The sequence below is a fragment of the Schistocerca gregaria genome, chromosome 7 (assembly GCF_023897955.1).
Source record: "Schistocerca gregaria isolate iqSchGreg1 chromosome 7, iqSchGreg1.2, whole genome shotgun sequence".
Lineage (NCBI taxonomy): Eukaryota > Metazoa > Arthropoda > Insecta > Orthoptera > Acrididae > Schistocerca > Schistocerca gregaria.
Genome location: NC_064926.1, coordinates 425,100,258 through 425,127,183, shown reverse-complemented (window position 1 = coordinate 425,127,183; position 26,926 = coordinate 425,100,258). Strand labels below are relative to the sequence as shown.

General features: G+C 42.7%; 1 protein-coding gene across 5 annotated transcripts in view; it reads left to right on the top strand.

Annotated features, from left to right (window-relative positions):
- LOC126281221 (protein daughter of sevenless) overlaps positions 1–26,926 on the top strand; it is a 222,397-nt gene that overhangs the window by 122,843 nt on the left and 72,628 nt on the right. For 2 of the 5 annotated variants that reach the window (XM_049979971.1, XM_049979968.1), the window contains exon 2: positions 4,470–4,517. The exons of the other annotated variants lie outside the window; for them this stretch is intronic. In XM_049979971.1, the coding sequence (XP_049835928.1) occupies positions 4,470–4,517 (48 nt within the window). The remainder of the gene's footprint in view (positions 1–4,469; positions 4,518–26,926) is intronic. 5 annotated transcript variants of the gene reach the window in all.

The following is a 26,926-nucleotide window of genomic DNA, read 5'->3' as shown; positions in this document are numbered from 1 at the left end:
CAGTTTTCCAGTTTTCCAGTTTTCCAGTTTTCCAGTTTTCCAGTTTTCCAGTTTTCCAGTTTTCCAGTTTTCCAGTTTTCCAGTTTTCCAGTTTTCCAGTTTTCCAGTTTTCCAGTTTTCCAGTTTTCCAGTTTTCCAGTTTTCCAGTTTTCCAGTTTTCCAGTTTTCCAGTTTTCCAGTTTTCCAGTTTTCCAGTTTTCCAGTTTTCCAGTTTTCCAGTTTTCCAGTTTTCCAGTTTTCCAGTTTTCCAGTTTTCCAGTTTTCCAGTTTTCCAGTTTTCCAGTTTTCCAGTTTTCCAGTTTTCCAGTTTTCCAGTTTTCCAGTTTTCCAGTTTTCCAGTTTTCCAGTTTTCCAGTTTTCCAGTTTTCCAGTTTTCCAGTTTTCCAGTTTTCCAGTTTTCCAGTTTTCCAGTTTTCCAGTTTTCCAGTTTTCCAACAGATATGCTCGCCAGCCCAGGAGAGGCGCTGCAAGCGATGCCGTGGTGTTAGCGAAGGCACTCGCGTCGGTCGTCTGCTGCCATAGCACATTAACGCCAGATTTTTTGCCGCACTGCCCTAACGGATACGTTCGTCGTTCGTCTCACATTGATTTCTGCGGTTACTTCACGCAGTGTTGCTTATCCGTTAGACTGACAACTCTGCGCAAAGACCTCTGCTCTCATTCATTAAGTGAAGGCTGTCGGCCACTGCGTTTTCCGTGGTGAGAGGTAACGCCTGAAATGTGGTATTTTTGACGCACTCTTGACTCTGTGTATATCGGAATATTGAATTCTCTAACGATTCCCGAAATGGAATGTCCCGTGCGTCTTGCTTCAACTACCATCCTACGTTCAAAGTCGTGCGACAATAATCACGTTGGAAACCTTTTGTCACATGAATCATCTGAGTACAAATGACAGCTTCGCCAACGCAATACCTCGTGTACCCAATACTAACGCCATCTGTATAAGTGCATTTTGCTATCGTATGACTTTAGTCACTTGAGTGTGTAACTTGCTAAACTCTGTTAAGCGGGGAGGATACAAAATCGTTTTAGTGATAACATTTCGCGCCTTACCACTATTCTTTCATACGTGTGTGATTTATAACTTGACAGTGAAGTGAGAGGGATTTAGAGATTTTGGGAATAAGTGTCCAAACGTTGATCAAACAGTTACCGATATGTCGCAGCTGATTTGTTTAGTGGGGGCAACGACTCACCTGCTGACAGTAGTTGTTCCTTTATTATACTAGAAACATCAATTATATGAATTCGATAACGTTTGCGGTGGGATGTACTCAATCTAGCGGTTGAAGTTTTGGTTCTGGCGGCTTGTTGGGAGTGGATGCCATTGTCCATACTCTGTTAACAAACATCACGTTCGATATGGGAAAAAGATACTCACAGTGGGTTCCAAATGAACTGTGGAGGAAAGGTCTTCTAAAACAGCACAGCAGAAACCAAAAACGTGTTTCCTTATCCTGCAGATGAACCAGTAACTAGCGTTACCAGGTCCCCCATATTTTACAATTTTTCCCATATTTTACCCATCTCACGTATTTGATAGTATTTTCCGTCATATTTCATAAAGTTTTATTTTCATGCTAACATTTCTGTATCGTTCAAAGTTATTGTAACTAAATGTTTTGCTAAATAAGAGTGCTATGAAAATTGTTTTAGTTCATTTTTTTAGTGCCATCTACAATGATGAATTCTCGTTGATTTCCAACTTTTTTTTGTAGAAGGGAGTTTAAGTATGTAAACTTTCCGGAAACACTCGTTATTTGTGTACACTTTTGTGTACAGTTAGGTACAACGGTCTCAGAAAGGTAAAACTTGTCATTAATGCCACGACGGGACTATTATGGTCATCATTTCCAAAAACTCCCGTATATTTAGTGTGAAAGTCTGACAATCCTATTAAAAACAAAAATCTCACGCTGCCATTTTGATCTTAAGAGGGAATCGAAAAGTGGATATTTAAATGTCCTTACAAAGTTCATCTAATTCCTGTGCGTTGTCGGTGTTGTGCGTGACGTGTTAACTGGCGCCAGATTTCGTCCACGACACTGTTCGAAGAAGCAGATTCTAAATCTACGTCCACTCAACCACTTCCATATTTTCCGAGATTTCTCTAAATCTCTTCAGATATATATGTGGATGGTTAGTTTGAAAAAGCCACGCCCGATTTCCTACCTAATCCTGTGTACTCAATTTCCAATGACGTCGTCGTCGACGGACTTTGAAACTTTTTTGTGCCCCCTCTCTCTCCCTCTCTTTTTATGGCAACCCGTCGTTTAACGGTTGCGGGACATAAACTGGGAACGTGTGCTTGTGATCTTACCACGTAACGATTCTAACGTTGTGGTATGGACACTTCACTTTAGCGGCTCGGCAACACATGCGTTCGGAAAGGGACATTTTTAATTTATTTTTAAGTCCGTAGTCTTCAGAATTATTTGATGTTGTCCTCTGTCTCCTACATCTACTGTAATGTTGTTGCTTTAATTTGTTATGTGAAAGCGGTGCTGATAGACAATAAAAGCGGGTTAAAAGCTGTGAGCTATCTGAGGAAGTTAACGTTGCATTACTGAGCAACTGTTTCACCAGGTATCCAGTCTAGCTTACCAAATTTCCAAACAGACTAACATTAATTATAATCTTTTAAAAGTCATACGAAAACCGGTGATACATGTATAAAAAAGAGAATTTAAATAAAATGAAAAAAATCAGTTTATATTTGGAAATTTATTTTAACATTGATCATTGAAATTTCAGCATATTAAACTTGAGTCATAACTAAGCTGGTGCCTTATTTAGGATTGTGAAAATGTGAGTTTGTAATCTTACAGAACACATCAAATAGGGAGCCAAGATTGGGAGACTGCATACAACACTACATTCATAAAATAACACACGAAGAACATTGAAACATATGCAAGAGGAAGTTAACCACAACCAACCGATTCAATTTCACCTAAAGAAGTTACATTCGTAGCGCAATCCTGTCCGTCATGTAATTACCACACACTGGTATACTAAATTCATACTAACTCTCTGTGAAATCTTCCCGAAAAGAATAGCTGAGGATTACTTTGATGATTACACCACATGCTTCACGTGGTCAACTTGGTTTACACAAAGAGTGTACTCCACAATAATCTTGATAATTAAACTAAATAAGATCGAAAAGCAATTTACAAAACAAAAACCTCGAACTGGTTACTATCGTCTTACTATTAACCTGATGGGTGAAACAATTGTATAAGCACGTGGTATTGGTCTCACAAAGTACACCCCACGTGCGTTGAACATAAAGAAAAGTTGCTATATAGAAAAATATTGTTAAGACGAGACGTTATAATATCACGCACATTCGCATTTAAGACTGATCAACACGTGGTTCCACTTTACTCACAAAGTAGTGACAAAGCAACTACTGGAAAATATTCTGAAGTTCACACTCGAAATACACTGCGTTGCAATTTAAGATAACATTAGATATTTTAGAGCTAAACCTGAAATAAAGGTGATAAATTTTCAGTTAGGCTGAACTTAAGAAATCCATTGTCCTACGGACTTAGCAGACACGCGCTTAGCCGGAGATCTTACCACTTCAGACGCTCGCCACGGACAGACACCTGCGCTCCTACCAAGGGTGCTTCCGTATGCAAAACGGAAGTGACCAGAGGGGCAGCTTCCTATACCAATATGACAAGAGACGGAGAGGACAGTACTAAGGATAGAAACCTCTTTGCTTCTAGAAAGCGTAGCTACCTGTTCCGACGTTGGTCCTACTGCTCTCTAGCAGACAGGCTTGTCTGCTACCATCAAGCATGCAACTAGAAATACATTTGCTCATTCATTCTTTCACACAGAAGGGAATGGGGGATGACAGTATCTTATCATATATAGTATATAAAAGAAAGCGGATGTAGGTTCCGTATGACACTGTGTGACATGAATTACATATATGAATTAGATATAAACTGTGTTTTAAAGTGTAGTAGTGTGACAGATCGTTCTTGTTTATGTGGAAAAGTAACACTGCTCAGTCTCCTCCCAGATAGTCAGAAACACCACAGTGAATTTAGAAGAGGAATTTGTGCCGTAAATGGCAACAGATTTAAGAAATTAACATGAAAGGAATCCAACAGAGACCTTTCACTACATCCGTACTCTGCAAATCACTGAAATTGCATTGCGGAGGTTGCTTCCCATTATACCTGTGGTTACAGATGTTTTCCGTTAGCATTCACGAACACGGAAGACATATTGCTCAGTGGCCTCTGTGTGCGCAGTGTAATCTTTTCTTCGAGGTCCTTCGCTTAAAGGTATGAATCGCTCTAATGTCAAGTCCTGTTCACCAAAATTTGATTTGTATGTGTGGTTTGGGAAAATATCGGTTAGATGATTGTTCTGATTCATTTGACAGGACTTTGTGTGGTATGAGTGGCTTTGAGTTAACAAATCGCGATTATCATTTGTAGGTGGCGCACGCAATTGTCAATCATGGTATGACGAAGAAACAGGATAAGGTAAGTCTCAGAAAATGGTGTAGATTCTCTAGTAACAAAAACGCTAATAATAGATTGTAGGTAGTTTTCTTACGTTGTATTCGTAACACCTTTACCACGGCTTTAGAGCAGAAAAGTGAGATAATATAAGTGTACATGCACTAACAATTTTCTGACATTTAGGCACACTCCAAAATGGCTTTAAAACGTCTAGTCTTTTAGAAATGCTATATTTTGTTTTGTTGTCGGCATAACTAACTAACATTAACGTTAGGCATCGCTGACGTCGGCAGTACACTGAATAAGCCTTACATTATCATGCAGTGTGTTCGTTTAATAAAATGGTTGACACATTGAGCAATCTGTTGCTTAAACATAATGAACATATGCCCTTTTATACCTACAGTAAACCATCATCTGATCTATTAAGTTTTCACGAGACGAAAACAAAACGGTAGCTAAATCAGTGATACTGTGTAGTACGTATCATTAACAAAGAAGTGTGAGAGAATGACATCTTTTGTGCAGACATGTACTTTATAGCAAAGCCTGGGAGGCACAATTGTGAGTTGTACAACTGGAATGTAAATTAAGCCACGAAACAGCAAATACCGTACGACTGATGCTATGCGGATTTAAGCAAATGGATGGCGGGATTCCAAAAGATGGTAAAGTACTAAGGCGACCACCTAACAGAAGATGGGTATGTGACATACGAAAATATGCAGGAGCTAACAGGGTGCGTACAGCTGAAGATAAAACATGGGAAAGTATAGAGGCAGCCTTCATACAGTAGTGGACGTTAAATGGAATGCGGTGATAGTAGTGATATGATACTAAATGAAATGAGATTTCTTGTGCGGAAACGTAATAGATACAGCCAGAAGCTATGTAGTTGAAAATCGTAGCGTCGCTGATTGAGCTACCATTTCATTTTCATCTCGCGATAACTTTAATAGGTGATGGTTTCCGTATATTGAAGCGCCAAAGAAACTGGTAAACGCATGCTTATTCAAATACAGAGATATGTAATCAAGCAGAATACGGCGCTACGGTCGGCAACGCCTGTATGAGGCAATTGTCTGGCGCAGTTAGGTACGTTGTTGGTGCTACAGTGGCAGGTTATCAAGATTCAAATGAGTTACAACGTGGTGTTATAGTCGGCGCACGAGCGATGGGACACAGTATCTCCGAGGCAGCGATGAAGTGCGGATTTTGCCGTCGGATTACTGCACCATTGTACCGTGAATATCAGGAATCCTGTAAAACATAGTCTCCGACATCGCTGCAGCTGGAGAAAGATCCTACGGGAACGGGACCAATGACGACTGAACGAGAATCGTTCAGTGTGACATAAGTGCAATCCTTCCGCAAATTGCTACAGATTTCAATGTTGGGCTGTCAGCAAATGTAAGCGTGCGAACCATTCTACTAAACATCATCAATACAACTCGTGTACCCTTGATGACTGCACGACACAGTTTTATGCCTCGCCTGGGCCCGTCAATACGTACAGTTCACTGTTAATAACTGGAAACGTATTGCCTGGTCGGCCGAGTCGCGTTTCAAATTGTATCGAGCGGATGGACGTGTACGGGTATGGAGACAACCTAACGATTCCATGGACCTTGCATGTCAACAGGGGACTGTTCAAGCTGGTGGAGGCTCTGTGATGGTGTGGGGCGTGTGCAGTTGGAGTGGTATGGGGGCCCTGATACGTCTAGATACGACTCTGACAGGTGACACGTACGTAAGCATCCTGTCTGATCACCTGCATCCATTCATGTCCATTGTGCATTTTGAAGGACTTGAGCAACTCAAGCAGGGCAATGCGACATCCCACACGTCCAGAATTGCTACACAGTGGTTCCAGGAACACTCCTCTGAGTTTCAACACTTCCGCTGCCCACCAGACTCCCCAGACATGGACACAATTCAGCATATCTGGGATGCCTTGCAACGTTGTTCGTAGATTTTACGCCAGGTGTTCAACAAGGGCTATTTTCTCATACTTTTCAATGTATAAAGTGAATTGTTTGATAGAGGGGGCAATGGATTTCCTGGTGACGACGGAGAAAAGTTACCTAGCCTCAGAAACGCGCTCTTCAAAAGGCACCAGAAGGGAATGGAGATGGTTCTTGCGTCTTTCTGAGAAGCAGTGAAGTGAAAGTTCAGCCCATAGAAAAAGAATCTGACCATTGCTATTTGTGACTGAGGGACTTAGCGGGTAGCAAACAGTCGTGAAGTGGAAGCAGTGTGCAGAAATAAATTCTTAGAGTATTCTTAGAGTACTTTTTCGTAATACGTATGTAATAGAGGAGAGTAAGAGGAACAGATAAAGTGACAGCGGACCCCTCACGTAGTCAGTTGGGGTCTTAGGAAGATTATTGGAGGAATGGGTTTCACTTCATGGAGAGCAACGACGAGGTAAATGGGAATTACCGTTCGTGTTTAATCCAACATCCAAGAATATAAACATTACTCACAGGGGTAAGGAACGCTCGAATGTTTCGTGTATTCTGTACAAAACTGTTTGTACATTGACATCTTAAATAATGCTTATGCCAACTCGAATGATACAAACGTTAGTGTACGGAAATGTGTTGCAGCATTTATTTACGACGTTGTTGTGATTATAAATCTGTTGAGTCGCATCGTGTTAACCGTAGTGGACGCAGGTGATTTGTACAGCTTGCTAGCAGTGGCATCCGTGAAGCTGAGTTACCGATGGATGTTGGTAATATATTGACTACGATTGAAAGACAATGTTGTCGACTCTAACATGAAATTATATACATTTAGAAACCGTTCGAAAACTAAGAAGGGCCGAATGAATTGCTGTAGTATGCGAAGGAATTAATTCATGAAAAGATTTTTGAGCTGCCTATCTCCATCGAAATCGAGAAAAAGTTTTAAGGTGTAAGTAAACCACCACTGCAGCTGCTGTTAAGAAAATGTTTTAAATTTCGTTTCAGGTTGATTTTATTGACGTCTTCAGATAGCGAATATTTGCGGTCTTGTCGATTGCTTTGGCTTCCATCAAAACATTTCAGTAGCGTTTAGCTCAAGACGTAATTTTACGAAATATCAATTAGAAACGCCATTGAATCATAACGCAAGATCAATGTCCAGTTCACCCAACTAAATCACGCACGTTTACACACGCAACCGACCAAAGAAAACTAGTTTTCAAATACTGTGACATCACGTAATTGTGTAGACATACGATAAATATTCCATTTATCACCCCTTGGCTTTTCGTTAAGTGGCACTAATATTTGTATTGTACGGTTCTGTATAGCTTGCATCATGAAACCAGGTATCAAAGCACACTGGGCGAAACACGCTAACCCATCGCGCATTACTGTTATTTTAGAAGACAGGATTGTCCAGTGCATACTTCTTATGAAGGTAAACACCGTGGTGACAGAAGCCATGGGTTAACTCCTCATATGGTGTAGGACCTCCTTTTGCCAGGTGTAGTCAGCAACAATCCCCTGCAGAAATACTGAGCCATGCTGCCTCTATATCCGCCCATAATTGGAAAGTGTTGCCGATGCAGGGTTTTGTGCACAAAATGACGACTCCATTATGTCCCATAAAAGTTCGATGGGATTTTGGTGGAACTGCGCGATCAAATCCTCAGTGGCTTAACCTGGATGCGATGTACCTGCACAACACTGTGGACGCGACTTCCTAACCGAATCCGGGCAGTTATCAAGTCCAGGGGTTTGATTAAACGATAGTAAATGGTGATTGTAATGATTTTTCTAGGTGTGACTAATTTTTTTTGTCCGGTGAGTATAGAGGGTGACACTCGGTCATCCAGAATTTTGAAAGTAAACATCCTGCCTCCTGTTCACGGTAACCTGAATCTGTGGACCCAAGTCATGGTTAAAACACACACACACACACACACACACACACACACACACACACACACACACACACACACACACACACACAGTTTCCAGGGCCATCTGTGCCATTCGCGTCATTTGAAAATAGGCAAAATCACGACTCGTGGTACCACAGTACAGGGCTGATAGCGCCTTGTGCGAGGTTCCAGACTACAGACTTCTCCTTCACGATATAGCCTGGAAAGGGATGAGCTTACAAACACTAACAGCATCGATTCCTGTTTTATTTGATTCCGGTAGTGATTGACAAGGGCTGACACTCGTATTCGACCCCTGTGAGATAGGATCTTTATATTTTCTTATGCGTGCAACACACAATGATGGGTACATCGTTCCTTGTACCGAGCGAGGTGGCGCAGTGGTAAGGCACTGGACTCGCATTCGGGAGGACGACGGTTCAATCACGCGTCCAGCCATCCTGATTTAGGTTTTCCATGATTTCCCTAAATCACTGCAGGCAAATGCCGGGATGGTTCATCTGAAAGGGCACGGCCGACTTCCTTCCCCATCCTTCCGTACACCGATGAGACCGATGACCACGCTGTCTGGTCTCCTTCCCCAACCAACCAACCGTTCCTTGTAGACTCGTAGGACAGAAAGTTTCGGGCAACTTCATTCTCGGTGTTGCGGACACGTCCAAGCATGATAGTTCTTTTCTGCCATTATGTCAGATCTCTACCTCCATTTAGCATAGAACTCTGATTTCAAACTAGTAACTGGAACATCCACACCACTTCGCTGCCATGATTGGTCAACGGTGGCGGGTCATACAACCGCCTGGTAGGAGCTCTACAGAGCTTTAACGCGACCAGTCTGGTCTTTTAATGGGGCGACATATATTTTGCTCGGAGAACTTAACAGCATGCTGCCAACACCCGTTTTGATTGGTCCCAAAGCACTCAAGGTCTCAGGTACTTACCACCTAATGATGGTTCAGCGCAACCTGTAGTGAAAATTCAAGCATTTTGAAACATCGGCTGAGGTGGTAATTTACATATACCTCAGTGTATCAGCAACTGTGGCAGTACAGCGAGTAACTTTAAAAAAATTGTTTTTCGTGTTGTAACTGGACAGCGACGGCGTCTTAGCGGGGCAAGCACGAAAGGTTGCATCGCCGGCGGGTCTGTCGCAGCGGTGCAAAGCTGTGCGGCAAGGCAGGGCGTACTATCGACCCGTCTGGCTGCAGGTCGCCACGTCCATGCAGCCGCTGCCCGCCGAGGGTTGAGGCAGGTCTCGAGGCCTCGCCGCCACCAGCTGCTCCGTGAAACGTGTCACCAAAATAAGAGGGCTTCCCGAAGAGTTGAGCTCATTGGGACGTCTATGGGCGTCGCCGTCACCGTCGTTTTTGTTTGTACAAAGTTCAGCCGCATTGTGATCACCGCCCACGTTCGACGTCAACGTGCATTAACCACTCACAAACGGCAAATGGCAGCACTGCCATTGGAGGGTACAAAAAGCGTGCCGGCGGGGGGAAGGAGAATGGGGAGGGGGGACGGGGCGGAGAACGAAAAAGTGCAGTCAATGCGGAAAGGGTGCGATTTATCTGACTCCAAAAGGGCATGATCATTGGCTTTCGGGCTAAGAGTGGAAGCATTCCGAAACGGCTATGTTTGTAAACTGTTCACTCGCCGGCGCGGATGATGTAGGCGTATACCGTGCATGGCAAAAAGGCGCCATCTATAGCTGGCACCGAGGCAACTGTGGTACACCACAGGCCACAGATGACGGGTGGACGACTGCTGCGGAGATGTGTACGGGCGAAGAGGCGTGTGATTGTCGAGAAACTGGCTGACAAAATAAACCGAGGTGCTACCACCAGTGTCTCATTAACTACCGTTCAGCGAGTGTTGTTGCGTATCGGCCTCTGCAGCAGGCTTCACGTTCATGCACCCATGCCCCAGTACCATAACTGGACGTCCTTTGAGTGGTGACTGGTGGCCTTTTCAGATAATCAGGTTTTGTACTCCATCGGACAGAAGCTTCTGAAAGCAAACACTCTGCAACAATTGCTGAGGGAGGGGGCACAGGGTGGAGGAGGGAGCGTTTTGGTCTGGGAATGGTTTTGTGGCATTCCTTTTGTTATATCGTCATTTTGGAAGCCACAGTGGAATAACACAAGTATACGTATGTTTGGGAACCATGTCCACCCGTGCACTCAATTTGTTTTCCCACGGCACGAAGGAATCTACCTGCAGGACAATGCAACGTCTCAGGAATGTCGCTGTGTGCTTTCGTGGTTCGAAGAACACCTGGAAGAGTTTGCTGGTCTCCCCAGGGCATCGAACTCCCCAGATTAAAACCCAGTCGCCAATCTGTGGGGGCCACCTCGATCGGGGTGTTCGCGCTGTGGATCGTCATCCGAGAAACCTAGTGCAGCTAACCAAGGCACTGGAGTCGGCATGGCTCCACATCCCGTCGGTATCTTCCAGAACCTCATTGACCCGTATCTACACGCCTCGCAACGGTCCACGCTGCAAAAGGTGCGTTATTCAGGCTTTTCTTATGTGGTCCCATTAATCTACTGTTCAGTGTAGAATCAGATTGGGACTGTCTCGAGATTACTTTTTGTAATAAAACAATAGTCGTATAGGTATGCAGTCTTGAATCTTCCGTATGAAATAGCCCTATCCGAAATTAGGAAACACGCTATCCGAAATTGCATTTTGGAAGTATACTAAAAGGGTGTGCACACTTTTTTGACATAAATTATAAAATATAATCTGTTGACTTTCGTTATAAGAGATGATATATAACCAAAATCAGTTTTGTGTTAACCACGTCAGTCAGTTTCGGAGCCGGCCGGTGTGGCCGAGCGGTTCTAGGCGCTTCAGTCAAGAACCGCGCGACCTCTAAGGTCGCAGGTTCGAATCCTGCCTCGGGAATGGATGTGTGCGATGTCCTTAGGTTAGTTAGGTTTCTGAGTTCTAGGGAAACGATGACCTCAGATGTTAAGTCCCATAGTGCTGAGAGCCATTTGAATCAGTTTCGGAGAGCTTTCGGCTGATTTTTAAAAAACCATATCCTCATATTTCGGTAGCTACTCGAAAACTGGGCACATTATACTACTAGTATATTCTTGCTGTATGTGAGGACCAGTAGGGAGTGTTCTGGAGAGAATCCACTCATCAGGCACCGGCAGGAGCTGCGCACGTACCTCGGAGTTGCTCGACCGCAGAACGCCGTCGTGCGTGTCTTCACACGCTGCGCATCAACATACCCTGTCGGAGCCACATTATTGTAAGCGTTTCGTGCTATCTAGCGTAGAACTCTGAAATTAACAACTAAATTTTGTACTGTAGGTATTCGATACTATCGAGACACATTCCCTTTACAGAGCAATCGTTAGTTGTTACTTTCGTTATTTTGAACGCCGTTACTGATGTAGCCATTAGACATAAGCTCTTTTTGCCGGCCGCGGTGATCTCGCGGTTCTAGGCGCGCAGTCTGGAACCGTGCGACTGCTACGGTCGCAGGTTCGAATCCTGCCTCGGGCATGGATGTGTGTGATGTCCTTAGGTTAGTCACGCTGAAGTAGTTCTAAGTTCTAGGGGACTAATGATCACAGCAGTTTAGTCCCATAGTGCTCAGAGCCATTTGAACCATTAAGCGCTTTTTTAAATAACCTAATAAGTTACGGCTATAACTGTTCTCGGGAATTGACTATTGAAGTGGTTTCTCTTTCCCGAACAGATTTTTATCGTCTACATGGTCACCATGGCTGTACTTGCATTCACGGTAACAGCTGTAGTAGCAAGATGTGAATAACCACACCACTCTCTTGCGTAGACCACTATAGGAAGTTAACGGCAATTCTGCCGTACGGTGTAGAGTGGCAAGGCAGTGCAGTACTTGGGTATAGCAGCCCTAGGCCCTGGCGCGTAGTTACTGCTCCACGGATCCCATCTCTCACGGGAAGTGCCGAAGCTATACGAGGCAGCAGACGAAAATATGCGCTGTTCTGTTGCCTGATGTCTGATGTTTTTTAGTGCAAGTAATCTGGTTTCTACGTGTTAAGTGATTGGTTTTCGTCGGCGTTGCGAGAATTTTTTTGTGGTGTGGAGCAAGATTCTCCTTAATGAATCCGAATCAAAATCGTTTAACACCATAGGCATCATGAACGAAGATAAACACACGTTGTTCAGAGCGCGGAAAGATGCGATTACAACAAGAATAAAAAAAGACATATCCAGGAAAGTTGGTGTCTCGCTGCACAATAAAGGGTTCAAATATTTGTGTAGTATTTGTGGAAAATAGGTCAACCAACATGGTAATTAAATGTGATACGAAAGAAACGCAATACATCAGAGAACGGTTGTCGTAAGAAACTAAAATACCGATTGTGCGATCCTTTCAGTCGTTTCTGAGAAATACAGTTCGGGTCAATTGAAAGACGATGTGTCGATCAACTCGGAAGAGACTGGATTTGAACTTTTCTAGAAAAGTCTGACTGAAAGCAAGAGACTGGAAGAAACATGTCACGTAACATTAAAAAAGCGTGGATCGTATAATACTTCAGATAACACACAATGGGTCACATGACATGTCTTTGTATGCCATTGTTCGGGACTTCAAAGCAAGGGCGTACCTACACCACATGACGACGCAAAGGATTAGCAAAATAAAATGTCGGCTCAGCCAACATTTAAGTAACCAAGACTGGAGATATTAGCTGCAAAAATCAAACATGTGATTACTCATGCGGGTCATCAGAATGCTGCAAGTCATTTAGGCTTGACAGAAACAACAAGAAACATGATAGACTTGACAACGCCAATATAATTCCATTCCATGCAATACATGTCAAAACAAGATATACTTCATCTACTTCCAAGTTAGTGTGAATTCGTATGGTGTCCCCCTTAAAAAAAATAAAAAAATAATCACCCTCATCGCGCAGTACAATAATTTAAGTTCACTTGCCTCGAGATACGACAGTACCAATGTACAAGCGTGCGCTAACGAGATCAAAAGTAACACTGTGTGTGTCAAACTACAAGATGTAAGCAGCCTGATTCATTCACTTCCAAGAAAAGATCATCTTGTTCTTATTGTTATTATGAATAGTAACTAAGTTGAAATGCTAAAGTGTCGTAGTGGCCGTATTTGCATCGATGGAACCAATGGTCAAGAGCAAGAATCGTCATTCAGAACCATAACGACATGAGACAATGCTCCCCTTGTGCTTTCGCTATTTCCGACAGACCAGATCAAGGGGTGCCATTATTTTTTTAATGAACTGAAGAAGATAAAATACGACCTCAGACATATGTCAGATTTGGCTGCATCATTTTATAATGCATGGCCATCGCATATACAGGGAACTAGCGAGAGCACTGTTTTTAATGGTACAGGGACAAGTTATAGAGGAAAAAATATATGCACGAAAAGAAAATCGAAGAAAAGGGAAGCTGAAATGCACAAGATTTTGGGAAGTCTGGTTCAAGAAAGACAAGTTATGTCTTGAAGAACTCGTATACAATGTGATTCTGTGATGGCGATACCAGTTTTCAGGGTGATGGAGAAGGGTAAATGTATCATTTTGAGGGGAGCGACCCTGTTCCAGAAACAACCGAATGGGAAGTTAAAATCGAAAATCCTTCTGGTAACTCTGACAGTTAAATACAAGTATCGGTACTGTTGTTGCTAATATCGTAGGACACGCAACTGGCAGAGGTGATCATATGGATTGGGAACTTCATCAGTAGAAGAGATGTGTTTCACAGTAGCGAAGATCAAAAAGTGCTCATACGAGCTCGTCTACGAGCCCATATTTACTGGACACTTCTTTTCTTTTTTCTTGTTTGGTGCGTCATACCACATCTAAAAGTTCTCTACGCTACCATCTTATCAACAACAGATTCGGTACATTTAAGATTTGTGAGTGATTTTGGCACTGATACATGTTTCTCTTCTCGATCATCCCTTCAAGGTAGCCGTCGAATGTGTGATCCACGCTTAAGTAATCGTTCGTATTCACACTTACCAATTGTCTGATTGTGAGTTACATAATTATATCTAGCAGAGTTGCTATCAAGCAAAACAATTTATTTTCTCAACAGACACAATCTTGCAACGTTCTCCTGATTAAATTTGTTGGCATTGTCGTCGGTCGTTAATTTGAAAGGTTAGCAACAGGAGTGCTTTTTCATGACACAAAAGAATAAACTTGTGATACTAGGATTAGTCTCCGTCGCGTTTTTGTACAGGGTGACACTGAAAATCGGGAACATTTCCACAATCCAGAAAAACTAGAAGTGTTGAAGGAAAGAAATGGCATTCTTAGTAATTGAAACCTTACAACTTAGCGATTTACTAAACATTGATGGCATTTAACATTTTTTTTAAGTTACGTCCGTCAGATGGCGCCCTCCTATACGAATACATTCGTGAGATCTTCAGTTGAGATTCTTCATTATTGACCATTGCAACCTCTCAGCTGGGATACTGTGAATTGTTTCCCGAATTCTCTATTTTAACTCGTCCAGGGTTCCTGGTCGAGTCGTGTAGACTTTCCTATTGACGCAGTCCCATAAGAAAAATCGCAAACGGATAAATATAGCGATCTAGGGCGTCAGGCATGTTACCGAATCGTGAGGTCACACGGTTGCCAAGCAATTTTCGCACGTATGCCGTTGATTGCCGTGCAGTGTGTGATGTCGCTCCGTCCTGTTGAAACCAGGCGTTGTGAACGTTTGGAAAATTGTTCAATGCTGGTGTAATGAAAGTTCGGAATCTGCCCAGTAACGGAAGTTCTGTTTCTTCACATAACCTGAGAGACGAAACTATGCCTCATCCGACATCCACAACTTCTTTAGAAATTCATCGTCATTGTTTATTTTTGTTATCAATCGTTGACAGAATCCTAATCGTAACCGGTAATCGTTGTCCTTGAATTCTTGCACCATCTGTAGTTTGTACGGATGAAATTTTAAATCAAGATCAAGAAATCTGCGAACACTCTCCCAGGACATTCCAACCACTGCTGCTTGCTTAATAATTGAACGCCGTGGGCTCCGGAAGACAGACTCGCGTACAACATCAACGTTCGCTAGAGAACGCACATTTCTTGGTCGTCCTGTTGGCTTCTTCTTGAGGACAGACCCACTCCCTTAAGTTATTAATCCAACATTTTATCACTTGTTTCGACGGAACGGCATCATGCCGTCCTAAATTATAAAAACGTCGAAACTCCCTCTGCGCCGCTACTAACCATCATTGTTTTCATAAAACATTTTTGTGTCTAACGCACGCTGCTGTCCGTTCCACTGATCCATGATTACTGAAATGGCGGACTGTTTACTCGCTAACTGTCACAGAGCCGCAGTGCTGCCATCAGTCCACGGCTACCACTCCCCAAAATTTTCAAATGTGTGTGAATTCCTAAGGGGCCAAACTGCTTAAATCATCGGTCCCTAGCTGCCAGTACTCATTTCAGACATTCTCATTATTCCGTTAAGCTACGAATGAGTTGAATTTGCATCGACGCACCAGAGTCTCTAACTCGCCTGCTTCATTGTGCACGATTCTTAGATTACTCAGTGCTAGTTAAATTTGAGCCCTTTGGTCGGAAAAGCGCCTTCGCTCGTGGGTGCACGAGACATACATACAGTTAGTACGTTCTAACGTGCACTTTCCGTGTAGCAGTTTAGTGAAAAAGAAAGTCTTGTGAAAAAATGCTTCTTTATTAGTTTTATCTATACAGTTGAAGCGTTTCAAAATCATTTTCAGATCTGTAATATAAAAATAACACTTGTACCTCATTTTTACATCAGTGATTTTGAAGATGTTTCTGAGACGAACCATGAATATCTACTAAAAAGAATTTTGGTCAGGACAGTCCTTTGTCTCACATTGACTATTGATGAAACCCATTTCTTTGAGTTTCCTTTAGGTGCCATGTTATTCATGAAGGAGACTTTATCCACTTTTGGCAATGTTACCCCTCAAGTGGTGAAAATCTTTTGTGTAACAACGTCTTTCATCCGACTGACTAATTTAGAGAAAATTAGCGTGGGACCGTCATAAAGGTACTACAAAAACATATATAGGGAAGCTGTCTGAAGTCGCTGAAACTGGCTGCGAGCGTGCAGTGTCACGATGAAACAGCAGTTCTGCGGAACAATTTATGCTGACGAGCTACAGAGATAACGAACTCACCAGGGTGTGGAAGCGAGCGAAAAGCGCAGTGATGAATAACTGTACTCGCATTTGGGAGGATCAGGATTGAAATAACCGTCGAACCATCCAGATTTAGATTTTCCGTGGTTTTCCGTATATCACCGAAGGAAAATGACAGATGGTTACTTCGAATGGACAGGGTATATTTCTTTCCCCATCTTTGTCCAGTCCGAGCTTGCTGTTCGCCTCTTATGACCTGGTCGTTGACAAAGTATTCAAAATTTAATTCTTCGTCCAGCCATAGTCTTGAGGTAGCATCGCGCGGACGATCAGGAAGCGACCATCCGACCATTGTTGGTAGCCTCACTCCGTCACCACTAAAAAAAAGGGTTGCATACCGTCTTCTGCGACTGTAAGAGTTTCTCTTTATTTGAAACCATCTTCAGTGATCACTGTAACAATGTTGTTTTTGTCACATATCTCTTTTCCAAGATTGTGAATAGTGCTCATACTTCAAATTACTAGTGTTAAACATAATTAAACCACTTATTACCCACGATTTTCTGTTTTCTACTTGATTCCTAATGTTGTTCTGCCAAAGGTGTTAGAGCTTTAGTCACTTCACTAACACTGAATATCTATTGGTGTTCCTGTTGTTGAGGTCCATTAACGCCTCGTGTACTTTGTTTTGATGTTAGGTATCGCGATCGTCTCTTGTTTTTGTGGAAGCGTGTGCGCTCTCTCTCTCTCTCTCTCTCTCTCTCTCTCTCTCTCTCTCTCTCTCTCTCTCTCTCTCTCTCTCTCTCTGTGTGTGTGTGTGTGTGTGTGTGTGTGTGTGTGTGTGTGTGTGTGTGTGTGTCTTCATGTTTATACTTATTACTTTAATAAAATTACTTTACTATAGTACTGCGATGACTGATCAGGAATGGGTGTGTTTTGTGATACTGTTACATTTTAGGCTGAAGAGAACGAAGTCCTACATCACCTCACCCTGCTCTCAAGAGTTGGGTAAGAAAGCTGTAAACAAAATAGTAAAATAAAGTGGAAGAAAAGAGTTTAGGGTCGTAGAACTTCGAACCTCGATGTCTCGAAAACCTGGAAAAGCGCGTCGTCCTAGGGCAGCATTTCTTACACTTCAGTATGTACTACAGCCGTGCGAAAGATGAGCAATGTCTGTAACCCGCTGGATGCATGGCTCGCTTGTGGGAGGGCTCCATGCGAACACCCGCTGCCCTGCCTTTCGACAGGGCTGCTGGCTGGTCGCTTAGCACGGCGTTGGCGTGTAAGAGTGAAGAGACGGCCCCCAGCGGCGAGTCTCGACGCGGGGGACTCTGCCGCTCTATTTGTGTGCCGCTGACGCCCTGACAGTTGTAGTTTCAGCGTCGGCCGCCAGGTGGCTGTTACGCGCTCTGTGAGCTCCGGCTTGCACATAAGCACAGATGTTACGAATTCACCGCGACAACAAATTTCCTGCAGTGTTCGGTGCTTCATGGACAACTACTACCCATAAGAGGAAAGACGCTACTCACAACGAATTATGTCACTCTTTAAACATGTATATAAACTTTTTAACTGCAGAACATTTCATGGTGGTATTAACTTGATTTTCAACCAGTATACACATATCATGAGAGTCATGGGTGTATACGCCAATGTGTGTGTGTGTGTGTGTGTGTGTGTGTGTGTGTGTGTCACAAACAAATTAAAAAAATTACATTCGTTGCTGTCAATTACCTCAAGTTGCGGCTTCTGATTATTGTAATGTTAATTGTGCTTCACAGAGGAAATTAAAAATCATTTTAATCTCTGACTGAAAAACCATGTGTTAAGTCGCTCATTCAAACCATCGCCAACTTCCAATGTGTTGGCTGAAACTTAATAATGAACCTTACCTCCTCAGAACTTGTGTACTTCAATTGAAATTTTTCCATTCTGAATAAATTTCGACCAGACTTAGGCAAAACTCCGTTCTGTTAAATTTTTTGGGTGAAGTAAAAACGGTTTCTTTAAGAATGATATAAAGTGATAAAGAAAGTTGCTGGTATGTGTACCTGTGTAGTAAAAGCCTAGTTATTGCCAGATGAGAGAAATCCATGCACTTTGGTATCTCTTTGATTATGGAGATATTAGTTACTGGATTAGTAGTTTTCAGACAGATTTACGAGGTGTTTTCATTGCCTGCCATCGATATTTCACGTCTGTTTTTCTGATAACATAATGTTATTTTTCATATCGATGAATTTAGCAACAGACAACGAAAATGACTAATGAGAATTGTTAACTTTTATGAGTCATAAACTACTTTAGAGTGAAACTATTTTAATATTATTATACTTCCGTTCTCATGTAAACAAAACTTTTCTTTTCATTTTTTCTAATTTTACTATCCATAATCAGTTGACAATTATAAAAAGACATAAACCCGATAGTTTTCATAATGCGCCAAATCTTCATATAGATAATTATTACCAGAAAATATTGTACAAATCTTACCTGAAAAGGAATTTCAGTTAATATAGTCATAATAAAAACCGTTTGAACTACACCATGTTCTAGAAGCATCTGGAAGTTATATACGCATACGTGTAGAAATTTTAGGCGCGAAACTCGCTATAATATTTTCAGTTTGTCGAGATTGGTTATTGTAACTATCAAGTTAACGAGTGGTGTTTCAGAAAGTGTCAAGAATTTATAAATAAATACTAATGATGTCGAAAAGCAATCATGTTCCCGTGACTTTTACTGAAACAAAAAACCTTGGACCTAACAATTGAAAAGCATGAACAGGAACCGACTCCCTAGACAACGAGACACCCATAGCAAGATAAGTTACCTTTATCTGCCACTATAAGGTTTCTGCGCTTAGAAAATAATGTAAACTTTGACAACACTAGAATAGTAAGTTCAGTGTAGTATATTTACTTTCTGTATATTTACGAGGATTTTGATGGTAAGATATATGTAACATTATAAACTGTGTAGTTGCCGTTTCTCTTTTGGTGTTTGCAGATAGTACCGTATTTAGGATGTGTAGACCCCTTCATCGAGTCTTTGGTGTGAAATTGTAGCATAACTATTTTAGAACAGTTTTCGAATCAAAAGCACATCATTTAATCTGTATTATTTTTGACCAGTGTTTAATTCGTATAATAATCATATTGGCTACTTGGTTTGCGCCTACACTGCGTGCCTACTTTAATACCTGTATACTTAAGTTTACTCAAAATGTCATTGCCAACAACTAGCGAAGCTGTAAATCTGAGTGTCTTCTAACGTGGAGGTTCGAATCTAAAGCACATCATTTTATCTGTATTATTTTTGACCTGTTTCCACCGTTGTCCGTCACCGTCAGGCTCGGGTACCTTGTTGGAGCGACCTCGACATTAGGGAAACAATCTTGGATGAATTTTGGGTCTTGTTTTTGATAAAATCGGCTTTGCGGTACATGAACTTCAAACTACAGAATTTCCATTAATCATTCTTTTAAAACTCTTACAGATTCTTCAGATGTCCAGCACATCGCTGGGTCACCGGGAATTTGTCGCGAGGGAGCCAGAGGTCTGTGAAGTGAATGCTGACTCAGTTTATGCCACTAAATCCCCAACTTAGATTTTTTAAACAGTCGAATAACCATGTAGAAAACATCAAATTTCCCGAACTATACTAGCGTGCAAAAACTTAAGGATGAAAGCAGTGCTTTCTGTTTTCTGAAAAAAAGGTTTGAGGGTGCTCCGACATTGGATATAATTCAGCGAAAACGTATTTTTCCAAAGTCCAACATTCTGGACGAGCATTTAATTCTCTATCATGCACACACTCGTTCACTGCATTTTCACATGTAGGTTCAGTACTCAGGCTTGCAGTTGCACTTTCGTCATACACTGATGTTGAACTTCCTGGCTTTTCACTCGCACACGAATTATTGACAGTTTCTGGTTTTTTAGTTGCAGGAGAACAAGTAAAATAGTTTCTTAGTTTTCTGCTCATCTCTCACCTCCAACTTAACTTAAAAGTTGCAAACGAAAGACAAGACACACCGTAAACTTCGCACAACCGACAGAAACGGAACAACAAACGCAAACGAATAAACAACAACAACACAAAGATGGCAATGAATCGCGAAGGATCATGGTAGCGGGACCGTAGAGACATCTATCGGTAGCTTGGAGTTGTAGCGTACGCATATCCGTTTAGCATTACCATCGCCCACCATTAGCTGGCGAGGGCACTACATGCTTGTCGAACTGGTTGCCAGTGATTTAGTTGTCGAGAATTGTTGCCGCAGCTTCTAAATGCTTGACAGTCAATGACATCGCTTTTTCACCAAAAACTGCACTGGTATCATTCGTATTGCATATACCAACACGAAAAAATGAAATAAAAAAATTACGTTCGTGAAATAAATCTTTAGCACTCACTCAAGTTCTCGACATCGTAAAAAAATTACTTTGTCGACGGAAAAGTTTAGGGGTACGCATCCCTCAGCGTTCACCCAGAAAAACAGTACTGGATGAAAGTAAATTTCGTATAATTCCCTGCCCAGAAACATAGCTCGATGAAACTAGTAACTTAAATGGAAAGAACCGCTACAGTATAACAGGGAAGGTGACTGAAAGGAATACGCAATGAGACGAACAGAAATGATACTTTTATGATACTTTCATTCAAAGACAATGGTCATTACAAAAGGCGGGTCATCGTTCTTAATAGGGTGTGTGGTCACCACGAATGGCATTGCGTGCTCTGCAGCGTGTTCCTGTGCTGGCGACAAGGTTGATGAGGATTTCTGCTGGTAGGGCAATTCCATTGCTGCATCAGTGCGGTGATAACTGCTGGATGCTCGTTCGTGCATGTAGACATGCTACAGAACCTTTCCCCACTGCATCGCAGACGTGCTCGATGGGCTTCAAGGGGGAACGGGCGCGCCAGTTCATTCCCCGAATATCCTCTCGTTCCGAGAGCTGCTCCACCTCTGCTGTTCAGTGCAGTCGCGTATTTTCATCCAAAAACGTGACAGGTCATGGCCAAATCATCCCTGATAAAATGCACATTGAGAAGGAGTAATGCGTCCCAACAACATCGGCTTGTAACTGTGACGTGTTCAAGGATTTGGAGGCCAGTACGTCCACGCTACATTATACCTCCCTACAACACTAGCACCAGGACCACCAAAACGATAACCCTGATGTATCCTCATATGAGAGATGGGAACACGTAATGCAACCAGGAACACTGTCGAGCATGACCGTATTGGTGGTCCAGGCGCTATGATGTTCCATGGGCATACTGACCTCCAAAGCTTTGACACGGTAGACTCACCGATCAGCATTATTGTGACGCCTTACACCTTCCTCAAGAGCATCTTTTCAGGGTGTCCTTCAGGCTGTATTCAATTTCTAGAACGACAATAAGCGAACGCATGGAACAGCGCAGGTGGAGCGGCTCTTGTAGAAAGATAATATTCGGTAAGTGGACTGGTCTGCCCTTTCTACCCGATTGAAATCCCATCGAGCACGTGTGAGATGCCGGCCGTGGTAGGCAAGCGGTTCTAAGCGCTTTAGTATGGAACCGCGCGACCACTACGGTCGCAGGTTCGAATCCTGCCTCGGGCATGGGTGTGTGATGTCCTTAAATTAGTTAGGTTTAAGTAGTTCTAAGTCAAGGGGACCGATGACCTCAGATGTTAAGTCCCATAGTGATAAGAGCCATTTAAACCATTTGCACGTGTGAGATGAGATGAGGGGCTTACTGCAGCACGTTCACATACAACGACGCCCATCCATTACCTTCCAACTGCATAGGTGGAGGAATGGAACGACTTACCACAAGAACTCCTTATCAAGATAACGGCCAGCATGGTAGTACGTTGCAGAGCGTGCTTTGCCGTTAAGCCATGTCACGTCTTTTGCAATGTCCAGGGGACCATCATAAATTGCGGTCACTTCAGTGCAACTATTGTCATTTCCATTCGTTTCATTCCAAAAAGTGGTTCAAATGGCTTTGAGGACTTGTTGTTGTTGTTGTCTTCAGTCCTGAGACTGATTTAATGCAGCTCTCCATGCTACTCTATCCTGTGCAAGCTTCATCATCTCCCAGTACCTACTGCAACCTACATCCTTCTAAATCTGCTTAGTGTAGTCATCTCTTGGCCTCCCTCTACGATTTTTACCCTCCACGCTGCCCTCCAATACCAAATTGGTGATCCCTTGATGCCTCAGAACATGTCCTACCAACCGATCCCTTCTTCTGGTCAAGTTCTGCCACAAACTTCTCTTCTCCCCAATCCTATTCAATACTTCATTAGTTATGTGATCTACCCATCTAATCTTCAGCATTCTTCTGTAGCACCACATTTCGAAAGCTTCTATTCTCGTCTTGTTCAAACTAGTTATCGTCTATGATTCACTTCCATACGTAGCTACACTCCATACAAATACTTTCAGAAAAGACTTCCTGACACTTAATTCTATACTCGATGTTAACAAATTCCTCTTCTTCAGAAACGCTTTCCTTGCCATTGTCAGTCTACATTTTATATCCTCTTTACGTCGACCATGATCAGTTATTTTGCTCCCCAAATAGCAAAACTCCTTTACTACTTTAAGTGTCTCATTTTCTAATCTAATTCCCTCAGCATCACCCGACTTAATTCGACTACATTCCTTGATCCTCGTTTTGCTTTTGTTGTTGTTAATCTTGTATCCTCCTTTCAAGACACTATCCATTCCGTTCAACTGCTCTTCAAAGTCCTTTGCTGTCTCTGACAGAACTACTACGTCATCGGCGAACCTCAACGTTTTTATTTCTTCTCCATGGATTTTAATACCTACTCCGAATTTTTCTTTTGTTTCCTTCATTGCTTGCTCAATATACAGATTGAATAACATCGGGGAGAGACTACAACCCTGTCTCACTCCCTTCCCAACCACTGCCTCCCTTTCCTGCTCCTCGACACCTACAACTGCTATCTGGTTTCTGTACAAATTGTAAATAGCCTTTCGCTCCCTGTATTTTACCCTGCCACCTTCAGAATTTGAAAGAGAGTATGCCAGTCAACATTGTCAAAAGCTTTCCCTAAGTCTACAAAGGCTAGAAACATAGGTTTGCCCTTCCTTAATCTAGCTTCTAAGATAAGTCGTAAGGTCAATATTGCGTCACGTGTTCCAGTATTTCTACGGAATCCAAACTGATCATCCCCGAGGTCGGCTTCTACTAGCTTTACCATTCGTCTGTAAAGAATTCGTGTTAGTATTTTGCAGCTGTGAATTATTAGACTGATTGTTCGGTAATTTTCACATCTGTCAACACCTGCCTTCTTTGGGATTGGAATTATTATGTTGTTCTTGAAGTCTGAGGGTGTTTCGCCTGTTTCATACACCTTGCGCACCGGACGGTAGTTTTGTCAGGACTGGCTCTCCCAAGGCCGTCCGTAGTTCCAATGGAATGTTGTCTACTCCGGGGGCCTTGTTTCGACTGAGGTCTTTCAGTGCTTTGTCAAACTCTTCACGCAGTATCGTATCTCCCATTTCATCTTCATCTACATCTACATCCTCTTCCATTTCAATAATATTGTCCTAAAGTACATCGTCCTTGTATAGAACCTCTATATACTCCTTCCACCTTTCTGTTTTCCCTTCTTTGCTTAGAACTGTGTTTCCATCTGAGCTCTTGATGTTCATACAAGTGGTTCTCTTATCTCCAAAGGTCTCTTTAATTTTCCTGTAGGTAGTATGTATCTTACCCCTAGTGAGATAAGCCTCTACATCCTTACATTTGTCCTCTAGCCATGCCTGCTTAGCCATTTTGCACTTCCTGTTGATCTCATTTTTGAAACGTCTGTATTCCTTTTTGCCTGCTTCATTTACTGCATTTTTATATTTTCTCCTTACATCAATTAAATTCAATAATTCTTCTGTTACCCAAGGATTTCTACTAGCCCTCATCTTTTTACCTACTTGATCCTCTGCTGCCTTCACTACTTCATCCCTCAAAGCTACTCATTCTTTTTCTATTGTATTTCTTACCCCCATTCCTGTCAATTGCTCCCTTATGCTCTCCCTGAAACTCTGTACAACCTCTGGTTCTTTCAGTTTATCCAGGACCCATCTTCTTAAATTCCCAACTTTTTGCAGTTTTTTCAGTTTTAATCTACAGTTCATAATCAATAGATTGTGGCCAGAGTCCACATCTGCCCCTGGAAATGTCTTACAATTTAAAACCTGGTTCCTAAATCTGTCTTACCATTATATTATCTGTCTGAAACCTGTCAGTATTTCCGGGCTTCTTCCATGTATACAGCCTTCCTTTATGATTCTTGAACTAAGTGTTAGCTATGATTAAGTTGTGCTCTGTTCAAAATTCTACCACGCGGCTTCCTCTTTCATTTCTTAGCACCAATCCATATTCACCCACTATGTTTCCTTCTCTCCCTTTTCCTACTCTTGAATTCCAGTCACACATTACTATTAAATTTTCGTCTCCCTTCACCATCTGAATAATTTCTTTGATTTCATCATACATTTCTTCAATTTCTTCATCAGCTGCAGAACTAGTTGGCATATAAACTTGTAATACTGTTGTAGGTGTGGGCTTCGTGTCTATCTTGGCCACAATAATGCGTTCACTATGCTGTTTGTAGTAGCTTACCCGCATTCCTATTTTCCTATTCATTATTAAACCTACTCCTGCATTACCCCTATTTGATTTTGTGTTTATAACCCTGTAGTCACCTGACCAGAAGTCTTGTTCCTCCTTCCACCGAACTTCACTAATTCCCACTATATCTAACTTTAACCTATCCATTTCCCTTTTTAAATTTTCTAACCTACCTGCCCGATTAAGGGATCTGACATTCCACGCTCCGATCCATAGAACGCCAATTTTCTTTCTCCTGATGACATCCTGTTGAGTAGTCCCCGCCCGGAGATCCGAATGGGGACTATTTTACCTCCGGCATATTTTACCCAAGAGAACGCCATCATCATTTAATCATACAGTAAAGCTGCATGCCCTCGGGAAAAATTACGGCTGTAGTTTCCCCTTGCTTTCAGCCGTTCGCAGTACCAGCACAGCAGAGGACTATGGGACGTAATACCTGAGGTCATCAGTCCCCTAGAACTTAGAACTACTTAAACCTCACTAACATAAGGGCATCACGCACACCCATGCCCGATGCAGGATTCGAACCTGCGACCGTAGCGGTCGCGCGGTTCCAGACTGAAGCGCCTAGAGCCGTTCGGCCACGCCGGCCGGCCGGCGTTTCATTGCAGATTTCTCTGTTACCTTCTGTACTGTACAGTAGCTAGCAGTTCTACTTATATCTTAAGTTCGATCGAGCTATTTTACTTCGCAGTGAAACATCGTGATAAAGTTATTTTCGTTCTTCAGTGTGGTAAAAACCCGAATAAGCACCGTTTGAAGCGCGGGCCGCTGCGAGACGTGCAGGAAGGGAGTCTGCGCTGGGTTTCATGGTTGAGGATCCATGGTGCGAATAGCTGAGTCGAGGTGGTGCCACAAATTCTCGATTGTGTTTAAAACCAAGGAGTTTTTAGCTAGGGGAGTACAGTGTGCTCATGCTGGTGCTCTGCAAACCACACACGTACACTGTGAGTTGTGTTACACGTTGCACTGCTGTGCTGGTAGATGCCATTGTGCGGAGAAAAAACATCGTGGCTCCCACAGTGGCGAAAACGTTTCCACCCTTGGTCCGAAAATCAATGGCCATCTTTTTCTGGATGTCAAATAAATCGCGCCCTTTACGCAATACGACGACTGCACGCTCTCCGGCGTCCCCCACCCCTCCCCGCCCCACTACTCGACAAGCTTTGTATGTCATCCGCTGCTAGTGCTGCCACCTGCCGTCTGAGAGTGGTTGTTGCAAATTTACGTCGACAAAGGTGGTAGTCACATTAATGTGACTGAACCGTGTAGTTAGTAGCAAAGAAGTAATAAACTAAAACGCAAAGTCTCCTGCTGCAGTTTTGGTTCAAAATGGCTCTGAGCACTATGGGACTAAACATCTGAGATCGCCAGTTTCCTAGAACGTAGAACTACTTAAACCTAACAAACCTAAGGACATCACAGACATCCACGCCCGAGGCAGGATTCGAACTTGCAACCGTAGCGGTCGTGCGGTTCCAGACTGTAGCGCCTATAACCGTTCGGCCACAACGGCCGGCGCGGTGCAGTTTTACTGCATGAACAGTGGAAAAGTAGTAAGCGATAAACTTTCCTTCTTTCTTCATTTTGTGGAGGTACAAGCGGCAAAAGTTCGTAGAGGTTTCAAACTGCGTAGAAAGTTTGTTGAAAGTCGCTAAGCGCGCTCATTTGCAAATCTTGAACGAATATAATATCGGTTATTCACGCGCCGTGCGTTACACTGCCTCAAGATGG